General features: G+C 38.2%; 1 protein-coding gene across 2 annotated transcripts in view; it reads right to left on the bottom strand.

Moving 5' to 3' along the window:
* Positions 1-22507, bottom strand: part of MLLT3 (MLLT3 super elongation complex subunit) — a 268030-nt gene that overhangs the window by 97107 nt on the left and 148416 nt on the right. For both annotated transcript variants that reach the window (XM_045780385.2, XM_045780386.2), the window contains exons 3-4: positions 22177-22259; positions 13076-13219 (exon numbers count right to left, since the gene is read on the bottom strand). In XM_045780385.2, coding sequence (XP_045636341.1) covers positions 13076-13219; positions 22177-22259 — 227 coding nt within the window. The remainder of the gene's footprint in view (positions 1-13075; positions 13220-22176; positions 22260-22507) is intronic.

The raw sequence follows: 22507 nt of genomic DNA, 5'->3' as shown, positions 1-22507 counted from the left end.
CTACCTGTCCTAGATTCGAATTCTCTGAACCATTTTTTAGGTTATGTATCTTGATTTTGGAATGGGTATGTGTGTGTGTGAGAGAGAGACAGACAGACAGTGAGAATATCAAGAAGTCGAAACAGCTTCCCCAAAGAAGTGGCAAGCCAGTCATATTAAGCTGATTCCTATTAAGTATATTACCATCTAACTTTCCAGTCTCAAAGAGAAAATCTTTTCATATTTAAACTCTCAAAGAATCACCACTACCCCATGACTTATTTGTATCTCTACTTTCAAAAACCTGGTAGATTACAAAGTTATTTGTTGACTTTATTATAGTCTTTTTCATAAGCTGGTTAATGCCGAGGAAAACCACTTCTAAAGTCATGCATATTCTTGCTCTTTCAGCTGGAAAAAAAAAAATGACTCCAAAAAGTTATGCTTGCCTCTAATTTATGGAAATCAAAAATGTAACCAATCCCCACAGACAGGCTGATGCTGGCTTAAGAAAGTTTAGGTGGTGGGGGAGCAGATTCCTAATTATCATTTTCTCCACGCAAATTGGATTTCAGAAGCAAGAGAAATACAGAGAACTTTATGAAGCAAGACACAAAAGAATAAAGTTTGTTGCCAGCCACAAGCGAGCTGCTGAGCTCCTCCACTCCAGCCTGTCTTCAGGAAGGAGACTCATGCTAGACTAGTCCGGGGACCCTAAGGTAACTAAGAGAGAGTCCTTGGGGATCTGTTTTAATTTCTTGCTTCTTTTAACTGCATTTTTGAAAGAAAACTAACGTAGAATGAAACTGGAAGAACAGTGAGCCAAACCCTGACTCAACTCTCCCTTGATAATCATTTCAGTATTTGATGCCTGAGTTTATCCATCTGCAAAACGGGGAGCTTGACCTATTACATCAAAGAATACATTCAGCTATAAAAACACACATACATGTTTTCCTCGTTTGTAAATGTAATTTACAAATGAGGAAACAGGCCAATAGAGATCACTAATTTGTCCAAAGTTACACAGCTACTAAGCACCAATGCGAGTCTCTAAAAAAAAAAAAAGGTCTGTTTCATAACAGAGTCTGCCCTTCTAACTGCTGGGCTATGTTCTCTTCACCAAAAGAGATCAGACTAGGTGTACAGAAAAATGAAGCAGTGAGAAAGCTACGCCATCCTTCAGTAATTCATACAGCTTTTATTATTACCTTCAAGGCTGATTAACCAAGTACAGCGTTTATCTTCGTGCCTGTGAGACATTTACACCCGGTGTTGCTCTGCAGTATAGAGACACATACATCGTCTACCTCAATGCACTTTCATTTAAGAAAAGCAAATCAGAAAAGATTTAACTACAACATGCTTTTTTAATTAAAAAAAATAATAATAAACTGAAGCCAAAGTCAGGAGTACGTATATAAACCACAAAAATCCCTTCAGGAGAAGAATAAAGAAGAACAGGATCCAGATAAGATGATCCCAGGGGATAGTGTGGAGGGAGAGGGAGAGGGAGGGGGAGGGGGAGGGGGAGGGGGAGAGGGAGAGGGAGAGGGAGAGGGAGAGGGAGAGGGAGAGGGAGAGGGAGAGAAACAAGTCCCCTCTTTATCACGAGGAGGAACAGAAATCTAAAAAGAAAAAATACAGAAGGGACATAAGGGAAATAAGATTCAATAAGAAAAAGTTTCCAGCCTTACCCTGGGACCTACATAAAGAGTCAAAGAAGATAAAGTCCATCTTAAAACTGGGAGAGAGCAGAGGGCATGCTTACTGATGGTGACTGTTATTAAGATCTAGAACTTCCCTGGAGGTCGCTGATGTTCTCTTTACCAAAGCATTCAAAGGTCAAAACTACCTGAAAGGAAAATTCCACTTTATTTAATTTTTAACTTAAAAAATAATGTATCACCACCCATTGTGTGAAATTCCCAATAGCAAGGCCTATATTAAATTATTCAGTGAGTCTTCCAGTTTTTGTAGGTATGTTCTTTCAAAGGGTTAGCCTGGTCTCATAGTCACCAACATTTGAAACCCCTGATTTAGCACAATGGTCTTATCAAAAGTCCTCTTGCTTCCTATGCTTAAACCAGACCTTTATAGATATCTATGGATATTGTGCAATAGTGTCATAAACTAAAAACACAAAATAGAGTGGCAGAACAAGAGGCTAGGCTAAACCTTTGAAAGGACACGGCTCTTAAAAGTTGGAATATTCTTTTATTTTTAATTCAAGTTAGTTAACATATAGTGTATTATTAGTTAAACTGGAATATTCTGATAGCAAAATTTCAATAATTTTATTTATTAATTCCCCAGACACTCCTGTCCAGACTATCTCAGACAAGATAGTTTTAACATCAAAATCACCTTTGTCTGGACCTATAAGTAGTGCCATTCCTATAAATGGTGGTCCAGATGGTCCCCTGCACAAAGATGCTTGGCCAATGGGATGAGGACATGCTGAAATCCCGCTATGCTATGCTAGCTATGCCACGTTCCTCGGGCTAAGGCTTCATGGGGCGGGGAGAGGTGAGGATATTTATTTCTCATTTGTCCAAAGACACTATAGACACCAACCGTATAGGCAGACTTGCTATATAACCCACCCAGCTCTATCTCTTGAATCACCAAGAGTTATTATTAAGACTGAGGTTTGTAAAGTTAACTAGATGTTTATTATATTCCATTTTTACTTTGACAATAGTTGAAAAGACCATTCTGTTTTGTGGATAGAGCACCGTTACATTACCCCATCTTTCCATAAATGAAGCCTCTCTATATTTAACCATGTCACACTACCACAGGCCCCCAGTCTACCCGCTAAGGAGAGGGAAGGCAAGGATAACATTTACAAAGACACATTCCAAAATCTATACCTGCAATTATTAAAATACAAAATTTTCCAAATAACAGATCTAACATGGCCCACCCAGTTAGAAAAAAACACTAGACCACCATATTTCCGTGAGAGCCATCAGAGACATAAAGAGAAAACAAAAACATAGAACACCTTACTGGTAACTTCTTAACGAACAACGGAAATCTTTACATCGATCCTCTGAGGCGTGAGGATGTTTTTGAACAAAAATAAAGTCACGCAGTTTAAAACATGAAATTCATGTGTAATACGTTAAGTGCAAATACAAACATCCTGTGAGAGTTCATCCACATGAGAAATACAATGGTGACGATTCCTGGAGGGATTAAGATGATGTATGTTCTTCCTTCGGCTTTTCTAGAAAGTCTACGTTTTTCTAAGGCTAAAATATTTATTTTAAAAACAGGTAAAAAGTCAGATTCCTTCTTGGGGCTAAAACATGTTCTTTCCAGCAGAACACCATTATTATGTCAAAGTCTTGGAAATAGAAGTCTTTTATTTTCACCTTTCTAAGTAACAAAAACTATGATTTAAACCAAAACATAATAAAAACCTACAGAAAAAAAAGTGGTTGTTTCAATAAATAAAAGAATTACTTGCTTACTGGTTAACTAGGTTCCACATTTTATTTAATAATCTCAAGTGGGAGGAGGAGATATTATGCTTATTTTAGATTTATACCAACCTAAAGCCCAAGGTAAATTAGCAGTAAATCTGAGAATTGAATTTGTGCCTTCAGATTTCAAATCAAACATTCTTTCTTTACGCCATGGCTGTGTCCCTTGTGGTGATAAAGTTTATTATATTAAACCACGTACCATTTATCCTTACTCCTCAAAAATGAAACACCAATATCTATTTCAAGAGTCTCAGACATTTATTTTTTAAACTGCTACCGTCAGATCCCACCATTGTCAGGTTTTCGTATAACTTACGGGACAACAAAACTCAGCTAATAAAATAAAATGTTAATTACAGCTTCTCTTCTCTAACCCCCGTCGCAAAAATTATTTTTACTTAGTATTATAGAGTATGAGCCAAAAACAATATCCAGTGGGGACAGTCAAGGCAGACAGCTGCTCTCATAAGCAGTTCCTTTACTAGGATGCTAGAAATTAAGGCAGTAGATTCGGAAGTTTTAGCTAAACTTTGTAAGCAGCTTTAAAACCAGTACGTAATGAACTAGGTGAGCCAAGAAGAGAGGGAAAAAACTGAACCAACGATTTTCAATTGTAATATGTGTGCATTTAAAAAGAGAAAGAACTAGGGCACCTGGGTGGCTCCGTCGGTTAAGTGTCTGCCTTCAGCTCAGGTCATGATCCCGGGGTCCTGGGATCAAGTCCCATGTAGGGTTTGTTTCTCCCTCACCCTCCGCTACTCTCTGCCCCCTCCATCAAATAAATCAATAAAATCTTAAAAAAATAAAATGAGAAAGAATTGTTCATTTTTTAATTCGAAAATTTCCAAGATTTACACGGTTTCTTTTTTTTTTTTTTTCTTTTCTTTTCTATTCATGTCTTATTTTCTTGGCTTTTTGTACACTGGGGGGTGGGAATTAGGGGTAGGCTTACATGTTGCTTTTCTTTCAAATATCACAGCATTTCCTTTCAAGACTAAATTAAGGCTCCTAGATCTAGTCAGCGACACTGCCGCTCCTGGGAGGTCTGCCCAAGGAACCATGGCACACCCTCTAAAGCTGGGAGTTTAAACACTCGACAGAATTTTTCCTAGTACAAATGCAGGAACGTCTACCTGTTTTTCTTTTCCACTGAGCCTTTGTTCAATTTATGCAGCAAGCATATCTGAGCTGTGGACCGACTGAAAGGTGTGGCCTGCTAGGTAATTAGGAAAGGAAGGAACGAGTGAAGGCAGGAAGATTGTGTTAGACCACAGCTATTTTTTGGTGCATATTTGCAAAGGTCCCCAACGTCCCGCCATCAACTTCTGTGACTTTGGGTGAAATTAAACCATGAAACCACTAAATATGCTGAGTGACATAACTTTCTACTATGACCATGCTTTCCCTAAAACTTTATGAGACCAATGTTACATTTGGAACGAAGCCTCACAACCTTGACATTCTATTTAGCGTTTATATGTATGTTCTACTCTCATGATTTAATTTTCCAGGCTCGGGGCGGGGGGATATCGAAAAGAGAAAATAGCATATATGACAGAAAATTAACCTCAGCTCTGACAAACCACCAAATAAATGAGGCAACCTGCTTGATCCTACATTTCTTTAAATAAATCACCTTTTATTGGTGCTGGTGAAAAACAGCAGCATCCTTTTATCTTTTGAGGCAGGTAATTACAGGGTGATATATGTCAGAACATAACAAAAAGGCACACTCGTCCCAAAACAAATATCCAAAAATCGAATGAAGCTGTCCAGCAACAGCCACTAAAATAATCTTCCATGTATTATTTTCTTTGAGTCATTTTAAAAATAAGCAGCCAGCTATCCATCCTCTGGGCACTACTGGGATGAGTTTGCCACAAAAGCCACTTATATTTTTAGAAGCCCAAGTCTTGACAAATCAGTTCCTAAGAACATAATTTGTTACACGTTGAAGAAAGCCTGAAAACACGGACCTCGGTTAAAGAGGCTTCCATATCTTGTTGTAACCTTTCCAAATGCAAGTATGTGGGAAGAATACCCATAAATTTAAGTTGAAACTGAAACACTTAGAATATTTCCAATTTAAAATACATTAAAATGCGGTCTTCGAGAGGAAATGAAAATAGCTTTTAAACATATGAAAAGATGCTCATCATCATTCACAAGAGAAATCGGAGTTGAAAATTAGATATCATTTTTCACTCATCCGACTGGGGGGAAAGTAAGTTTAATAAATCACCGTGTGGAGAAATAGGTACTCTCACACATTGTTGATGCAAGCACAGAGTAGTATAAGCTCTTTGACAAGCAATTTGTAAATGTCCATCAAAATTTAAATTCCACTTTGCCTCGGAGCCATGATTTTACTCCTAGGAATTTCTCCTACAGATATACGCATCCATGCGCACAAAGAACTATGTGAAAGGTTATTCACTACAGCTCTATTGGTGGCCCAAAGGAAGACTCACTGTATGTCATTTTGCATTATGTGTCTATTTACCTATTTTTTTTAAAAATGTAAAGTTTGGGGTGAAGGGAGAATGTGATCTATACTGTTTAGAAATTAGAAGTGTTCTAAATTCCCCTACAAAAGGAAATACTAAACAGCCCTAGACAAGATTCATTCCAGAACCCTGCAATAAAATGCTATGTTCAGATGGCTTGCACAGCTGCTTTAGTGAAAGCTCCTTATCATGAGATCCCTCTGGTCCTTTAATAACCAAAACCCCTTGGTGGGGGTCTGCCGTGGACTTGAATTCCACTTCACAATAAGCAGTGTTTCAAAAAGATTCCAATTTATTCCTTGCAAAAACATATCATATATAAATGTAACTGTCACTCCGAGAAGCAGGACTGCATTATGCTGCAGACTTAACACAGACTGTAAGCATGTTCCCCATGTCTTCTCCAGCAAAGCCTGCCAAATGGGCGTCTGAAATGTCCTATTGAAACAGGTGGTGTCTGAACAGAATTGGATTTCTGCCTATAGAAACCCTAGTTTTAACAACTGCTGTGGTTAGTTTTAATTTTCAGTCCTCAAAATTAACCGCTTGCCAGTGATTCAGAAATAGACTGAACAACATGTTTAGACTTTGGCCTGTTTAATTGAGGAAAGCAAGCAAGCAAGAAAAAAAAAAATCTACCAGTATCCTACCACCATTCCATAAAGAACAACAGAACCACAGCAGACCATTTGATTTCCAGGCCAAAAACAGGGGAGCAGCTGTAACATAAACTCGATTCTCCAAAGATACTTGTCCCTTTTGTGCTTTCTTCATAGAGGCATAAGGATACAACTACCATGCTGAACACACTGCTTTGGAAATCTTATAAGGGCTTTAAGAAGCCTTATTTGATCTGCTAGAAATTTAAAATTAAGAACAACCATAAGAACCGATAATTTTTCTAACGAAAACTTGAAAAAACGATATTCTCAACAGATCTTTGTTTCACTTTATACAAGCAAAATAAAGCCGCCAGAATTAAACTTCTTGAAGAGAGATGCTGTGAGCTAACATTCTTTAAATCCAACACAGGTCCGCCAATGTGCTGGTCACACTAACCGGTGGTAAAGATGTCTTCCTGTGACTAAATCTAGAGCAGCTCAGACCACGCAGTACCTTTAAGTGCTTGACATACACATGGTTAAAGATCTGTTGATTTTCTAAACCATCAAAGGAAAAGAACCAAGGGGCTGGGTCACACACCATGTTTGGACTTCCTGGCGAGGAAAACACAGTCTCACCCATTTCACGGATGACAAACAGTTTCAAAGACATGTCATCATTTTCTTCAACGAGAAGATGACAAAGATGAGCTTTTTACTTAACGCCGCCTGAGTTCAAAACTTTTCCAAGGGTATCACACTCCCTCCCCACAGGAAACCCCAGAGCGCTGAGTTAGTAGAATGAGGACTTTCAGCTATAGGATGTAGGCTATCTGCATCTGAACTCTGCCAACACCCAAAAGAGAAACTCATCCTCTTTCCGTCAAATGTAATGGATGTCAAGCCCGTCAGCAATTTTTCAGTAGGACTGAATTCTAGCTACTGAGAAGATGACCAAGAAAGTAAAGACAAAATCATCTATCGGGATCATAAAGCCTTAAAAAAAATCCTGACAACCTAAACAGCATTTCAAAAATCACTCAAAAGGGATTCATCAGTTCATTTGTACAAAAACAAGTAGAAATATTCTCAGTGGAATTCAGAGGTGCTTCTCAATGGGGTATATTTGGTCCTTTTGCTTAAAATCCAAGGACAAATTGACTATATCAAGTCTTATCCTCAAAAGTTTATTGCTCACTGTTCTCTACCCCTCCTACCAAACAAGAAATAAAATAAGATCTCAAAATAAAAGGAATCTCCTCTCGGGAGCTCTCAGGTTGTCCTTTTCCATTTTCTGACCCCTACGGCTTTTGACTTTTACTTAAGGCCTGACAGGGGCTAGATCCTAACCCAAATCTCCAATTTCCCTAGCAGCTCCAATAAGGTCTCTCATTTAGAGGAAACTACCTTTAGGGTCTTGTAAACGACATCATTCTGTATTCCAATATTCTCCGCAAATAATGCTTAATTACAAATGCGTCCTTCCCTCAAAAGTTATTATTTTTTCTTTTAAAGCAAAATATCTGAAATATATACAACAGAAGAACACAGGGTACATTTGAGATTATTTAGAAATGAGTTGCAACATTTAAAAAAAAAAAAAAAAGAGGAAGAAATCCGGTGGAAAAAACAGCATATTATGGGGGGGGAGTTGTCATGTAGTTATTGGTTTACAGGTGTTTGAAGTAGGAAAAAATCTACAATTTTTCAAGATTCTTCTGGCAAAAAGCTCTTTGGAATCATCTTCTTCTAATGGTTAAAAGCATTTTTCTAAGATGCTATTAGCTCTAAAAACAACCTTTTTGATCTCTTCAAAAGCCAAGTTCAACTTTTAATAGTGTTATGTACGTTTCGTTTAAAAGAAAAAGTAAGGAGAAGGAGCCATAGCCCAGACAGGTTTACTCCACTCACGCCTCCAGCTGTACTGACTTCACACAGTACACACATATGATAAGGAATTTTTTCCTGTAAAAGCAGAATATATACATCTATGTCACACATGTAATGTTTAAGTGTATGAAACCAGCATCCCTCTCTCACCCTAAAACCCAGAGGGGGGAAAAAACGTTTTATCTGAAGAGACATATTTATGAACAAGATTTCTAACAAACATCAAAACAAAACCAACAAAAGAAAAAATAAACAAGGAGAACTACATCAAACTAAAAAGCACGGGAAATCAGCAACAAAATGAAAAAGGCAACCTAGAGAGGAAAGTATTTGCAAATCATCTAAGGGGTTAATATTCAAAATATATAAAGAATTCGTATACCTCAATGGCAGAAACTACAGTTTGATTTAAAAATCTGCCTAAGAAGATACACAGATGGCCAACAGGTACAGAAAAAGGTACTTAACATCACTAATCATCAGGGAAATGCAAATCAAATCACCTCACACTTATTAGACAGGCTGTTATCAAAAAGATAAGAAATGGTAAGTATTGGAGAGGATGTGGAGAAAATGGAATCCTTAATGCACTGTTGGTGGGATTGTACACTGGTACAGCCACTACGGAAAACAATACAGAGGTTCCTCAAAAAATTAAAAATGGAACTACCATAGGATCCAGCAATCCCACATGTGTGCGTACAAAGGTACTGAAGTGGTACCTTGGTTCTATGTCCATTGCAGCATTATTTACAACAGCCAAGATCTGAAACAAGTGAATGCATAGAATAATAGAGGATTATTCAGCCGTGAGAAAGAAGGACATCGTGCCTTTGTGACAACATGGGTGAAACTTGAAAGCATTAAGCCAAGTGAAAGTCAGACAAAGACAGATACTCTATGATATGACTTACATGTGGAATCTTAAAAAGCTGAACTCCTAGAAACAGAGAGTAGAACCAGGTGCTGGGGATGGGGAGGGTACAGAGGAGAGGCTGGTCAAAAGTATAAACATTCAATTATAAGAGGAGTAAGTTCTGGAGATCTAACGGAAGGCATGGCAATTATAATTAACACTACTCAATTGTGTATTTCAAAGTTACTAAGAGAGTAGATCTTAAATGTTTTCACCAAAAAAGAAATGGTAATTATGTAACGGGATGGAAATGATAGCTAATGCTACGGTGGTAATCATTCTGCAGTATACAAGTGTATCAAATCAATCCACTGTACATCTTAAACTTATACAATGGTATATGCATGTCAATTATGCTAATAAAGCTTAAAAGAAAGATTTCGACTAAAATCAAAATGGCTCCTAAGTTAGTAACACCATGACAGGCTGCATTAATATCAAGACAATGATAAATATTTACATATCAGGTAAAAACAATACAAGGTAGCCAAAAATCTAGGTAAGCTGAAAAAATGTTTATTAATCTATAGATTCCCCCCCCCATTTCCATAAAAGACTAATTTTCCCATACTACCTGGACAGACTCTATAGGATTACTATTATTTCAAACACATTTTTAAATTTTAATTTTACCCCCAAATTTACTGGAATCAGCCTCTTAAAGAACGTATGTTAAGTAACTGGTTTGCCTGAATATTTCACATTTCAACTTATTTTAGAGGTGTCAAGACACAATCTAAGTCTAGTCTAACAGAAAAAAAATCTGCAGGCTTCAAACAGCACTTCAAGAAATACAAAGAAGGAAAGTCAAGGAGGACAGTTCTGAGATAAAGGCTGAGAAGAGGAAGACAGGGCTCTACCGGAGACCTTATTGGGATGCAGCCATGCACTCTGCTGCATTATCGCTGACCTGTAACCTCTTCTCCAGCTCGCGAGCAAGCCCTGAGTACTCTGGGACTAAGTGGTGTTTTAAAAAGTTCTTGTGTCATATTTACTCCTTCCTACGACTCTTATCAGAAGCCTGAGGTACTCAAGTTCCAGAATCCACAGGCTCTGATCACCCACCTAACAACATATCCAAAGAGAAGCATAAAATGCCACCATCATAAAAAGAAAATAATAACAATCAGGGTTTAAAATGGACCAGCTCATTTTTTTTGATTGAAGTACAGTTGACATACAATATCGTCTTAATTTCAGGGGTACAACATAGTGATTCGACAGCTAATACGCTATGAAACGCTGGCCGTGATAAGTGTAGTCACCATCTGTCACCATACAAAGTTATTACGAACTTACTGACTAAATTCCCTATGCTATATTATCATACCGGTGACTTATTTACTTTATAACTAGAAGTTTGTACCTCTTAATCCCCTTCACATTTTTCACCAGTCCCCTACACTCTTCCCCTCTGGCAACCCCCAATTTGTTCTCTGTATTTGCAAGTCGGTATCCATTGGTTTTATTTTGTTTTATTTGACTTTTATTTTTCATTCCACACCTAAGTAAAATCATGGTATTTGTCTTTCTCTGTTTGACTTACTTCACTTAACAGAATATCCACCTACTAGGTCCATCCATGTTGTCATGAATGGCAAGATTTCATTTTTCTTGATTGCGAGTAATATCCCATTATGTACATGTAACACATCTTCTTTACCCATTCATCTATCAATGGACACACAGGGTGCTTCTTGGCTATTATAGATTATGCTGCAATAAACATAAAGGTGCATATATCTTTTCAAACTAGTGTTTTCATTTTCTTTGGGTAGATAACCAGGGATGGACCAGTTCATTTTTAAGGGCATAGCCACAGGCAAATAGCATCAACGGTGTGTTCTTGGTAACTATAAAAAGAATACAGTAGGTTTTTTTAAAAAACACCACTCCCTTAATAAATACATAATAAATCTCAAACTTTAAAATGAGCTGTATTACAGGGGCACCTGCATGGCTCAGTCAGTTAAGTGTCCAACTCTTGATTTCAGCTCAGGTCATGATCTCAGGGTCCTGAGACTGAGCCCCATGTCGGACTCCATGCTCAGTGAGAAATCTGCTTGACGATTTTCTCTCCCTATCCCTCTCTCTCTGCCCCTCCCCCACTTGTGCTTGCTCACACTCTTTCTCTAAAATAAATAAATAAATAAAACTTAAAAAAAAAAAGGAAAAAGAAAAATGAGTTGTATCACAAAAGGTCATTTCTTCATGAAGATGCATTTCCCCATAAAATACTATAAGTGGTGGTTTATTTCCAAAGCTGGCCCAATACGTTTTAACCCATAATGTACTGACTAGTAGAGTGCTGAATGAAATGTGGTAAAGGGACTTAACAATGCTTCAAATGCACATTAGTATTTCAGCTGAAAGGATAGGAACTTGGCAAAATTGGACTCCAAAACATGGACTTCACGAGTGCCACATAACCCAAAATGTTCACACAAGTGTATATATGGGTGATTTTCTTACAAGAGGGTCCACAGCTTCTCAAAGCAGTTGTCTCTAACCCCACAAAAAGGGATTTCAATAAAGGGAAAAAACTTCTGTGCTATATAAAACCAAACTCTTCCCTGCATAGCCCTCAGATAGAGCTTATGAGAGAAATGAGGCCATTTTGCAAAGTTATGGTCCACGCATATTTACACGTATGATAAGTGCATCGAGGCAAAGCTATCAAAAACCTTCCAGAAAAACTAAGTGAAGGAAATTCTAGAGCAAAGAACACATTTCAACATTTTATGGGGTCAGAACTGCCCACATAACATGACACAGGAAGTTCATCTGAAGCGGAATGATGGATGATGGTCCCAATGGTGCCCACTATAGACTTCCATGAGTCAGTAGCATTCGTCTGTACAGCTGACTTAGCTGCAAGCAAACATTCCATACGTTTGTGTCTGTACAAAAGCCCACTTAAGTATCACTCCCTATCCTAGCCAAGTCACACAGGCAAAACCTGGCTACCGTGACCTTTAAAAACATTAATCTGGGCACCTGGGTGGCTCAGTCAGTTAATCGTCTGTCTTCAGCTCAAGTCATGATGTCAGGGTCCTGGGATTGAGCCCCGCATCGGGCTCGCTGCTCAGCAGGGAGTCTGCCTCTCTCCCTCTCCCTCAGCACCTCCCCTGCTCGTGCTCTCTCTCTCTCTCCCTCTCTTTCTCTCTCAAATAAAATCTTTTTTAAAAAATGAAAAAAAAATCCATCTTTTACCTACATACAATTCAAATAAACAAAAATGTATATTTAAATAACCCAAGCCTGTCATATGAATGATTATACCTTATCTATTAATATTTCCCAAGAAAATCTGGACAATAACCTCTTTTTATATAATTTTAAACAAGACTTTCGACTTTACCTAAAAGTTTCTATAAACTGATATGACCAAGCTCAGACATTGCTCTTTCCTTAATTGAGGAAAGTTTATTGTTTTTGGCTTTTTGTTAAAACAGATTTGAGCTGCACAGACTATCAAGCTATTCTAACCAACAGTGTAATTTCAGATTCATACCTACTTAAAATATCAGTGTTTGCTTACCTCTTCATACCAAACCAGGAGTCCACAGCTAAGTCATTAAGGTCCCTCCCCTCTTTACCTCTCTCGAAATATTAGTACGCTTCTTAACACACTAGCAACTAGTTTTTGATGTGAAGGCTTTTCACAAGGCAGTGCCCACTTACCCCTCCTGCCTTCAGCAACTTTCTTCTAAACTCCTCTGTGGGGTTGTTGAAAGTTAGCTTTTCACAGCGGAGGTGATTCACTGGTGGATGGCCTTCAAGATGCAGGAATAAGTCATAATCAAAGCGGACTTTCTTAGGTTCTTCCTAGAGATTAAAAAAAAATTTTTTTTTTAAGAAAAGAAAAGAGAGAGTTAAGCATATACAAATTTTGAAAGCCAAGTTTTATTCTTCAGAAGGAACAGAAGAGACCCAGGTATCCAACAGCTATTGTGTCAAAGTACTGGAAAAAGAAAATTATCCTGGGATTATCTACAAAGCAAAATGCAAATACCTGATGAATCAGTCTCTTGTTTTCTGAGAGAATAAACTCATCATTTTTCCTGTAATATCTCAAGTGGTGTAACACCACCAACAAAGCCACCCAACTAGAAACCAAGACACCCTGAAGCCACTTCCTCCCCTTCCCACTCCACCCACCATCAACAACTGCCATTTTCTCTCCTAAATATTTCTCGAACAAACCCTCTAGCCCATAACTCTTATTCACTGCCCAAACTACAATAACCTCCTTTCTCTTCAGGACAGATTTATCTTCAATCCTTCCTTCATTCAGGCCTCACAATCATTCATATGACACAAAACTCTACCCATTTCACAGCTTGATTAAAACTTCAAAAGCTGCCAGTTGCCATTAGGATAAAAATCAAAGCTCATTTGAATGGCCTCCTAAGGGCTTTCAGAACCTGGCTCTCGGCTCTTCATCCCAACACACTGCATCCACCCATCTCCTGGTCCAGCAACACGTGCTATTGGGTGTTCCCAGTATTCCCTATGGTCCAGGCTAACTCTGGGTTTCTCCCTTACTTCATGTTACCACCCTCACTGCCTGCCTCCATTCCCCCACCTTTGTGTCACCTGCATAACTTCTACTCCTCCTTCTCCATTCAGGTTTCACTTTGGGGATGGATTCCTAGAACTGCATTCCCAACTTCCCACTGCCTCTCCTCTGCTCTGTGAGCATCTCTCTCCTCCTTGCCACATCTTAGGGGAACCATCCTATCCTCTCCCTTTATCCTGCTTAATCATAAGATTCTTGAACGTAGGAGCAAATGGTTGAATCATCCTTACACCCCTGACAATAGTTTAGCACCTGTGCATAGCAGAAATGGAATAAATATCTGTGAAATGAACCAGGAGGATGAAAAGGCATCAGATCCATGAGAACACACCCATCAGAATTTCATGATACTCAAGTTCTACTCTTGAGCCATTACTTCGGTTAGCCAAACACTTAAACCTCTCTACACATGGATTCTTAAGCATCCCAGGTGCAATGAAGACTAAGGATAATGACAATAACTAATATGAATGTTAACAGTTATCTCATTTAATTCTCACCTCCAGGTCACCTGTGAGCCCTGTTTTGCAGGTATGGAAATTAAGGCACTGGAATTTGTTGTATTACTTTATATAAAAATGCCTTTTGTGTTACAAATATTAACCATCTCTGTGAAGTGTTACCTTTTTTTCATTTGCCATTAGCTTTGCCATTTTGTTTATTTTTAATACCTTTATTGAGAAATAATTCACAAGCCATAACATCCACCCTTTAAGATATACAATTTAGGGCACCTGGGTGGCTCAGTCATTAAGCGTCTGCCTTCCGCTCAGGTCATGATCCCGAGGTCCTGGGACGAAGTCCCATGTCGCCAGCAGGAAGCATGTTTCTCCCTCTCCTACCCTCCCTGCTTGTGTTCCCTCCCTCGCTGTCTCTCTCTCCATCAAATGAATGAATAAAATCTTAAAAAAAAACACACACACAACTTAGTGGTTTTTAGTATATTCACAGAATTAGGAAACCATCACCACCATCTAATTTTAGAACATTCTCATCATTCCAGAAATAAAACTCCAAATGCATTAGTAGTCATTTCCCATTCCCCCAGATCCTGCATCACCTTGTGCCACTAATCTATTTGTTTCTCTAGCGTTGCCTATTCTGCAGACTTGGCCTTTCATACAAATATATGAACATTCATAAAATACATACATAATATGAAATCCTTTGTGACTGTCTTCTTCCACTTGGCATGATGTTTCCAGGGTTCATACATGTTATAATGTGTCAGTACTTAGTTCCTTTTTACAGCTGAATAATATTCCATTGTATGGATATCCCAGTTTTTATTTATCCACTTTTTGGATAGACATGTGTATTTTTTCTTTTTAGCCACTGTGCATAGTGCTGGTATGAACATCCGTGTACAAGTTTTTGTGTAGATTTTTTTAAGTAAATTCTAAGGGTAGAATTTCTGGGTCATATGGCAACTCCATGTTTAACATTTTTACAAACTGCCTTACTGTTTCCCATTGTGGCTGCACCATTTTAAAATCTCAATAGCAATATATGAGGCATTTATGCTTTTTAATATATAACATGTTCAAATTTTACATAGTTAAATAAAGCAATGTTTTTCTTTAAAATAAAAAAAAAAAAGAATTTGTGGGACGCCTGGGTGGCTCAGATGGTTGGTTAAGTGTCTGACTCCTGATTTCGGCTCAGCTCATGATCTCAGGGTCGTGAGATAGAGCCCCAGGACGTGCTCTGTGTTGGGTGTGAAGCTTGCTTGGGATTGTCTCTCTCTCCCTGTGCCCCTCCCTCCCCAATTCACTCTAAAAAAGTTTTTATTTAAAAAAAGAATGTGTTATATTACTATTGTGATGAAACAAAGGGATTTGAACCTACTTCTTTTGACTCAAAAGTCTTTGCACCTGGAACTGTCAAAATGTAGGCATTACCTGCTACAAATTCAGGGTTTCCACCTCCTTATCCAAACTTCCCCAACATCAGTCTCCACTCATTTGCTCACTAGCAAACAGGCCTGAACCTGCTCCTTCCCTCTTTCATCAGGACACCCTTCTCTCCTGGTTTTCCTCACACTTAACTGGAAAGCGTTCCTTCCTAGTCTTCTTCCCAGGCTTCCCATCTCTCTTCACTGACCCTTAGGCATCCTCTAACTTTAGGCAAAGTTCCCCATGGAGCTGACACCCATTCACAGGATGTCACTTCCACCTACAGGACAGCAACTCCCCTCTCTATACTCCCATCACAGCTCCCACCTGACGGCCGATACACGTGTTCTGCAGTCTGCCCACATCCACTAAGTTGGCCCATGGCAATAGCAAAGATACGGATTATCTTAACCTGTTATCTTCATCTGTCCTTTCTCCTACACTCTATATCTTAGCAAACAGAAATCCTAATTTCTTATCAAGGTTAAAATACAGAAAAACCATCCCCAGCTCTTCCTCCTCCTTTGCTCATCACACTCCAATAGTCTCCCAGTTTTACTTAGAATTCCCCCTTAGGAACTCTCAAATCCAGCCCCTTTGTCCAGTGGCCATACCCTTGCCTTAGCTTAGAATTTCATCATTCCTCACCCGGTCACCTCCCCTATTTTTAAACTCCCCCCCCCCCATTCTACCTCCCACAGCGACAAGACAGTGATCTTCCCAAAAGAAAAATCAGATTTCATCTTTTCATTGATATAAATGCCTTTAATGACTCATCATTTCCCACAGGACAAATTCCCACTTCCTTGGAATACCATCTTAGTCTTTTAATACCTTCCCTGCATTTCCTTTGTTCTCTCACAACACCCAGTGCTTCCATAATTGTGAAGCACTTGCGGTTCCCGATACTTCACATTCTCTCATTCATTTTGCCTTTCACAGGTACTGCTCCCCACGCCTACACTGTCTTCCCTCCCAACACACCTCTCCTCCCTTGCTTAATGCACTCATTATTCAAAACACAGCTAAAGCATGGAATCCACTGGAAAGTCTTCCTAATACTTCCAATCCAATCCGTATTTGACATCCCTCTTACAGCATTCCTTTATTAATGTAATTATCACATTGAATTTGATCATTTTTTACTTACCTCCCTCTCCTCTAAACTGTAAAACAGTCAACACAACCTTAGAATTTAATTAAAAACATAAGAAGGGCTGCTTTCTGCCTTATAATTGGGACTGTAAATTTGTAAAGCCTTCTGGGAAGACAATTTGGCAGTATCTATCAACATGCTAACCCAGTAATTCTAAGAATCTCTTCCACAGAAATTTTCAAATATGTGTGCAGAGATAGATACAGATGATAAAATGTTCGTGGTAGCGTTGTTTGCAACGGTAAAAAAAAAAAATTGAAATGATCTTCAAGTGAGTATATCATTGAATACCACTCAGATGTTTAAAAACACAGAAATGGAAATACCACCAAGCGGATAGAGGTGAGTCACAGAAAATATTAAAGTATGATATATTATGCCCCTGCCAATCTCTCCTTGACATAGATTTTATCCGTGCAAATGCATGGGGGGAATCGGGAAAGGCTGTACCAAATAGTTAATAATGGTTAAATGGAGTCAAAAAATATACTCCTGCCGGGGCACCTGGGTGGCTCAGTCAGTTAATGTCTGCCTTTGACTCAGGTCATGATCTCGGGGGTCCTGGGATCGAGCCCCATGTCTGGCTCTGTGCTCAGGGGGGAGTCTGCTTCTCCCTCTCACTCTCCTTCTGTGCTCTCTCATTCAAATGAATAAATAAAATCTTAAAATTATACACACACACACACACTCCTGCATACTTTTTTAAAGATAAATATATTGATGAATATAAATCATTACCAGCAGAAAAAGAATGAATAACAATATCACTTCACAGCACTTAAGTCCAAAAAAAATAAAATCATTTTTCCATAAAACAAAGGGTAAGGACCACAGAGAGGGACTATCTTCCTATGAATCCTGAGTGCAATCTTCTTTTAAAGATTTTTGGGTTTTTGTTTTTTGGTTTTTGGGTTTTTTTTTGAGTAAGGAAAAAGTACTCACAAACCTTGTGTTCTAGCCAACTGATCTCTTTCTTGGAGGGCAGACTTCAATATTATGTCAATCTAGGCTCCTCAGGAAAGATTCTTCTCAAATTGCAAAAAGAAAGTACACATTTATTCTATATATAAAGCTAATACATTTCCTCCTCGAGGTGGAAATCTTGTTTTGGCAATATCAAATTGTCCCTCTCATTCTGCTTCAGTCCTTGACATTTACTCAGGTAAATGAAAGAGAGAAGCAGGGGATCCTTTCAGCCGGAAATGCTACAGTCGAATACGTTTTAGTGTGCCTACTGGTTTAAAGTTTCTGCAACACTCATAATTCTCATAGACAAGCTTGTTTTGTTGAACACAAATGCAAAATAAGATAGAATAAACCCACACGAACTCAAAAGCAGCACTGAGAGACACTCCACCTCCCCTTTCCAGGTAATGACTCTGACCTCTCAAATAAATGAGCAAAATTGAAGCAGGCTTATTAGAAGCAGGGAAAGCAAAAGGATGGGGATGGACCCGAGGACAGGATGAAATCATCCTTACTATGCAGTAGCAGGACTCTCCAAAGATCACATGGGAGTCTTTTTGCATTTTTCTTTCATCTCCTCTGAAAACTCTGAAAAATACTTCTCATAAACCATTACTGTAATGGATGTTCATTCTTCAAGACAGAGTTGAATCAACTCCAGGGATGAATAAAATGCTAAAAACTCAAAAGAAATAAAATGTACATTCTGAAGGAATAGCCCAGACTCCTAAATTTTTACCCACAGATCATTTCAGTAGAGAAAAGAGAAATATATCCAGCACAGAGAATACAGCACAACTTTGGTTCTGTGGGGGCGGGGGGGGGACTCCAGGATAAATGAAAAGAGATGACAAAGCAATAATTTCTAATTAAAAAATTAATAACATACAGAAAAGAACTTTAAATACTACACCCATGTACCTTCCACCGAGATTAAACAGATGTTAACACTTTTACCGTGTTTACCTTTTCTTCAAAGGATACAATTTTATTTATTTATTTTTAAAGATTTTATTTATTTGGGAGAGAGAGCAAGCGAGAGAACGTGCACAAGCTGCGGGGAGAGCCAGAAGGAGAGGGAGAAGCAGACTCCGTGCCAAGGATCCGATGCGGGGCTCGATCCCAGGACCCTGGATCATGACCTGAGCTGAAGGCAGGCACTTAACCGACTGAGCCATGCAGGCACCCCCAAAGGATACAGTTTTATACATATAAGCTGCTCTATGGCTCCTCCCCAGTAACCAGTGCTACTTAGTTCCCATGCTGTCATTTCAATTCGCACTCTTGTGCTACGTATGTGTATTTCTAGAACATTATTTATTCTCAGCTTCAGTGGCTTATAAAAACACACAGAAATGGTATCATAACCATATACATATACTTCTGTAACTTTTAAGTTGTCATCATTCTTGCTTTTGAGACTTACGCATGTTGCTATATTAACTGCCACATAGCATTCCGTGTATTCCTAACCCACCATATAATGATCCATATCTCTACACAGGACCAATTAGGTGTATCCCACTTTTTCATATTACAAACACTGAAATACAGATGTCTCGTGGTATACCTATAAAAACAGCAATCATTATTAAATATAAAATCTTAAAGACAATCTAAAACTAGAAAATTGACGTAAGCTAATATGGATGCCAAACAGAAAATCTATTTAATGGTGTTCAGCTCAAGTGTCTATCTCAAAATAGCCCCAAATGAATGACTGCTTTCCATCTCGTGTGCCTCTTTCTTCCTTCATTTTTTAATAAACTATAACTCCTCACAAAATGAGTCAATAAGATGAGTCATAAGAATGACGACCCAAAGTGCCGAGAAGACCGAACGTGTGTGTATGTGTGTGTGTGCACATGTGTGTGGTGTGTAGGGAGATCCCGGTGATTTCTGTAAAGAAGGAAACTGGGTAACTCAGAAAATAAATTTTTTGTTGAACAGATAGCCTGTAAAAATGACCAGAAAAGGTAAAAACAAAGGAGAGAAGATACCTCACCACAGTATTCTTTCCAAACTGAAGCCAATGCAATGTTAAATTGACTTAAGGAGATGGGAAGAGAACAGTGTAGCCAATATGATCCTCCCACAAGAGATCACAACGGTCTAGCCCCTAATTTCTTTGGAACAACACCTTTTCTGGCTTAAAAGCCTAGACTCCTCCTATGGGCCAGCCCAATGCCTAGATGAAATAAAGCACTGGATGTGTGACAAGAGGGAAGAAAAGCACCACATGATCTTTATTAATTAAACTTCTAGAATTATTGAGGGGCACTCGAGTGGCTCAGTCAGTAAAGCATCTGCTTTCGGCTCAGGTCATGATCCCAGGGTCCTGGGATAGAGCCCTGCATCGGGATCGCTGCTCGGCAGGGAGTCTGTTTCTCCCTCTCCCTCTGCCTACAGCTCCCCCTGCTTGTGCTCTCTCCCCCTTCTCTCTGTCAAATAAATAAAATTTTTAAAAAATAAAATAAAGTTATAGAATATTGAAAACAGGGATGGGTAGAGAGAAAGGTTCTGGATCCTTCCCATAAACACAATCACTTTAATTGAAAATCAATACATTAAAAAATGGGCAAAAGATTTAAAGGGTCATTTCTCCAAAGAAAATAAACAACTGGACAATAAGCACATGAAAAGATGTTCAAAATCATAAGTCATCAGGCAAATACATATCAAAACCATTTCACATGCACCATGATAACTATAATTTTAAAAATGGAAAATGACAAGTGTTTTCCAGGATGTGGAGAAACTGGATCCTTCCCACCACTGCTGATGGGAATGTATAATAGTACAGTCATTTTGAAAAACAGTTGGCAGTTCTTAAAAAGTTAAACATAGAGTTACCATATGACCCAACCACTCCACCTAGGTATATACCCAGGAGATCTGAAAACATATGTCCACCCAAAAGCATTATTCACAGTAAGCAAAGGTGGAAAAAGTCAAATGTACAGCAAATCATGAACTGGTAAACAACATGTGGTATATTTATACAATGGGATGTTATTCAGTTATGAAAAAAATAGTGTATCAATGCATCCAAATGTGGGTAAACCTTGAAGACATACTATGTGAAAGAAGCCAGGCACAAAAGGCCACACATTTATATGAAATCACCAGAATAGGAAATTACATCAAGAAAGGAAGTAGATTAATCATTGCCAGGAGCTGGAGGAGGGAGGAATGAGTGACTGCTAATAGGTACAGGGTTTCATTATGAGGTGGTGAAAATCCTAAGAAAGTCATAGAATTAGACAGTGGTGATGTTCACACAATATACTTAAACCTGAAGAGTTGCACACTTTTTAAAAATGCATTTTATGATATACAAATTATATCTCAATTTCCCAAATGGGGGGAAAAAAAAGCTAAAGGCTAGTTTTAGGGAAATCCAAATTAAAATGAGAAAAAACAAATCAATACATCAATGTGAAGTCATATCACATGAGCAGACATATTGCATCTCAACAAATTCGGATTTGATAAAAAACTTAATCATTTCAGTGGTATTACCAAGAAAGGTAATTGTTAGCATTTATCAAGTGCTTATCTATACATGAAGCATTATTCTAAATATTCTCACAGACATATGGCATCTAATCTTCCCAGCCCCCTTATGAGGTACTCTTATCCCCATTTCATAAATAAGAACAGTGAACACCACAGAGGCTGAGCAATTTGTAATACTATATAGTCTGTGTGTTTTGCTACATATATACTTTTAAATCCAGTGGAATCTATATGTCAAGTTGATATAATTGTATCTGTATGCCATGTGTGTAGGGCAGCTAAAGATAAATGAGAGATTGTTCTTTGCAAGTGTCTAAAATTTCAAAAAAAAAAAGAAAAGAAGTAAAGGAGTATTTCACTGAAAAAACTTAATTTCTCTTTTCTATTTTACGAACATATTACTCTTCTTTTTCAAATGGTATCATTCTTCTCTTAAAAAGAAAGTTTAATGAATTTCATATAATCTGGCTTCACATAACTGAAATTATCTTTTTTAGCCACTTCCTCTATAATTAAGGGTAACAAAAGCCAAATTCCTAGAAGACGAATTTAACTTTTATTTAAAATCATCTAGTGATAGAAGTGTTTATGAATCTAAATTATTTTAAACATCATTTGTTTAATGGAGGATCTTCAACTGAAAGATTAATGGGTAAAGATTACATACCTTGTTTTTAAAATAAACCTCAATTGGCAAAATGAAACCAGCATACCCAGATTCTTCTACTTTGTAAGGTGGATCTTTGCACACTGAAACATTAAAAAGAAAAAATAGGTGAGAGGAGAATAAAAGACAAAAAGACATTCTTTAAAAAAAAAAAATCCCAGTCTACTATCTAGATCATGCTCAATTTTCACAGCCCTTTGCTAAATCCCCATCTGCATCTCTGACCTATCCTGTACTTCTCCCGAATCTACAATAATTTTCCTAGGCAAAGTAAATCTGTAAGCTATTTGTTCGAATCTTCATGGGAGCATCTAATCACAGTCAACCATGA

This window comes from Ursus americanus, chromosome 18, assembly GCF_024610735.1.
Source record: "Ursus americanus isolate L20-20 chromosome 18, mUrsAme1.1.p, whole genome shotgun sequence".
NCBI classification, from domain to species: domain Eukaryota; kingdom Metazoa; phylum Chordata; class Mammalia; order Carnivora; family Ursidae; genus Ursus; species Ursus americanus.
This window is presented reverse-complemented; position numbering and strand designations above follow the sequence as displayed.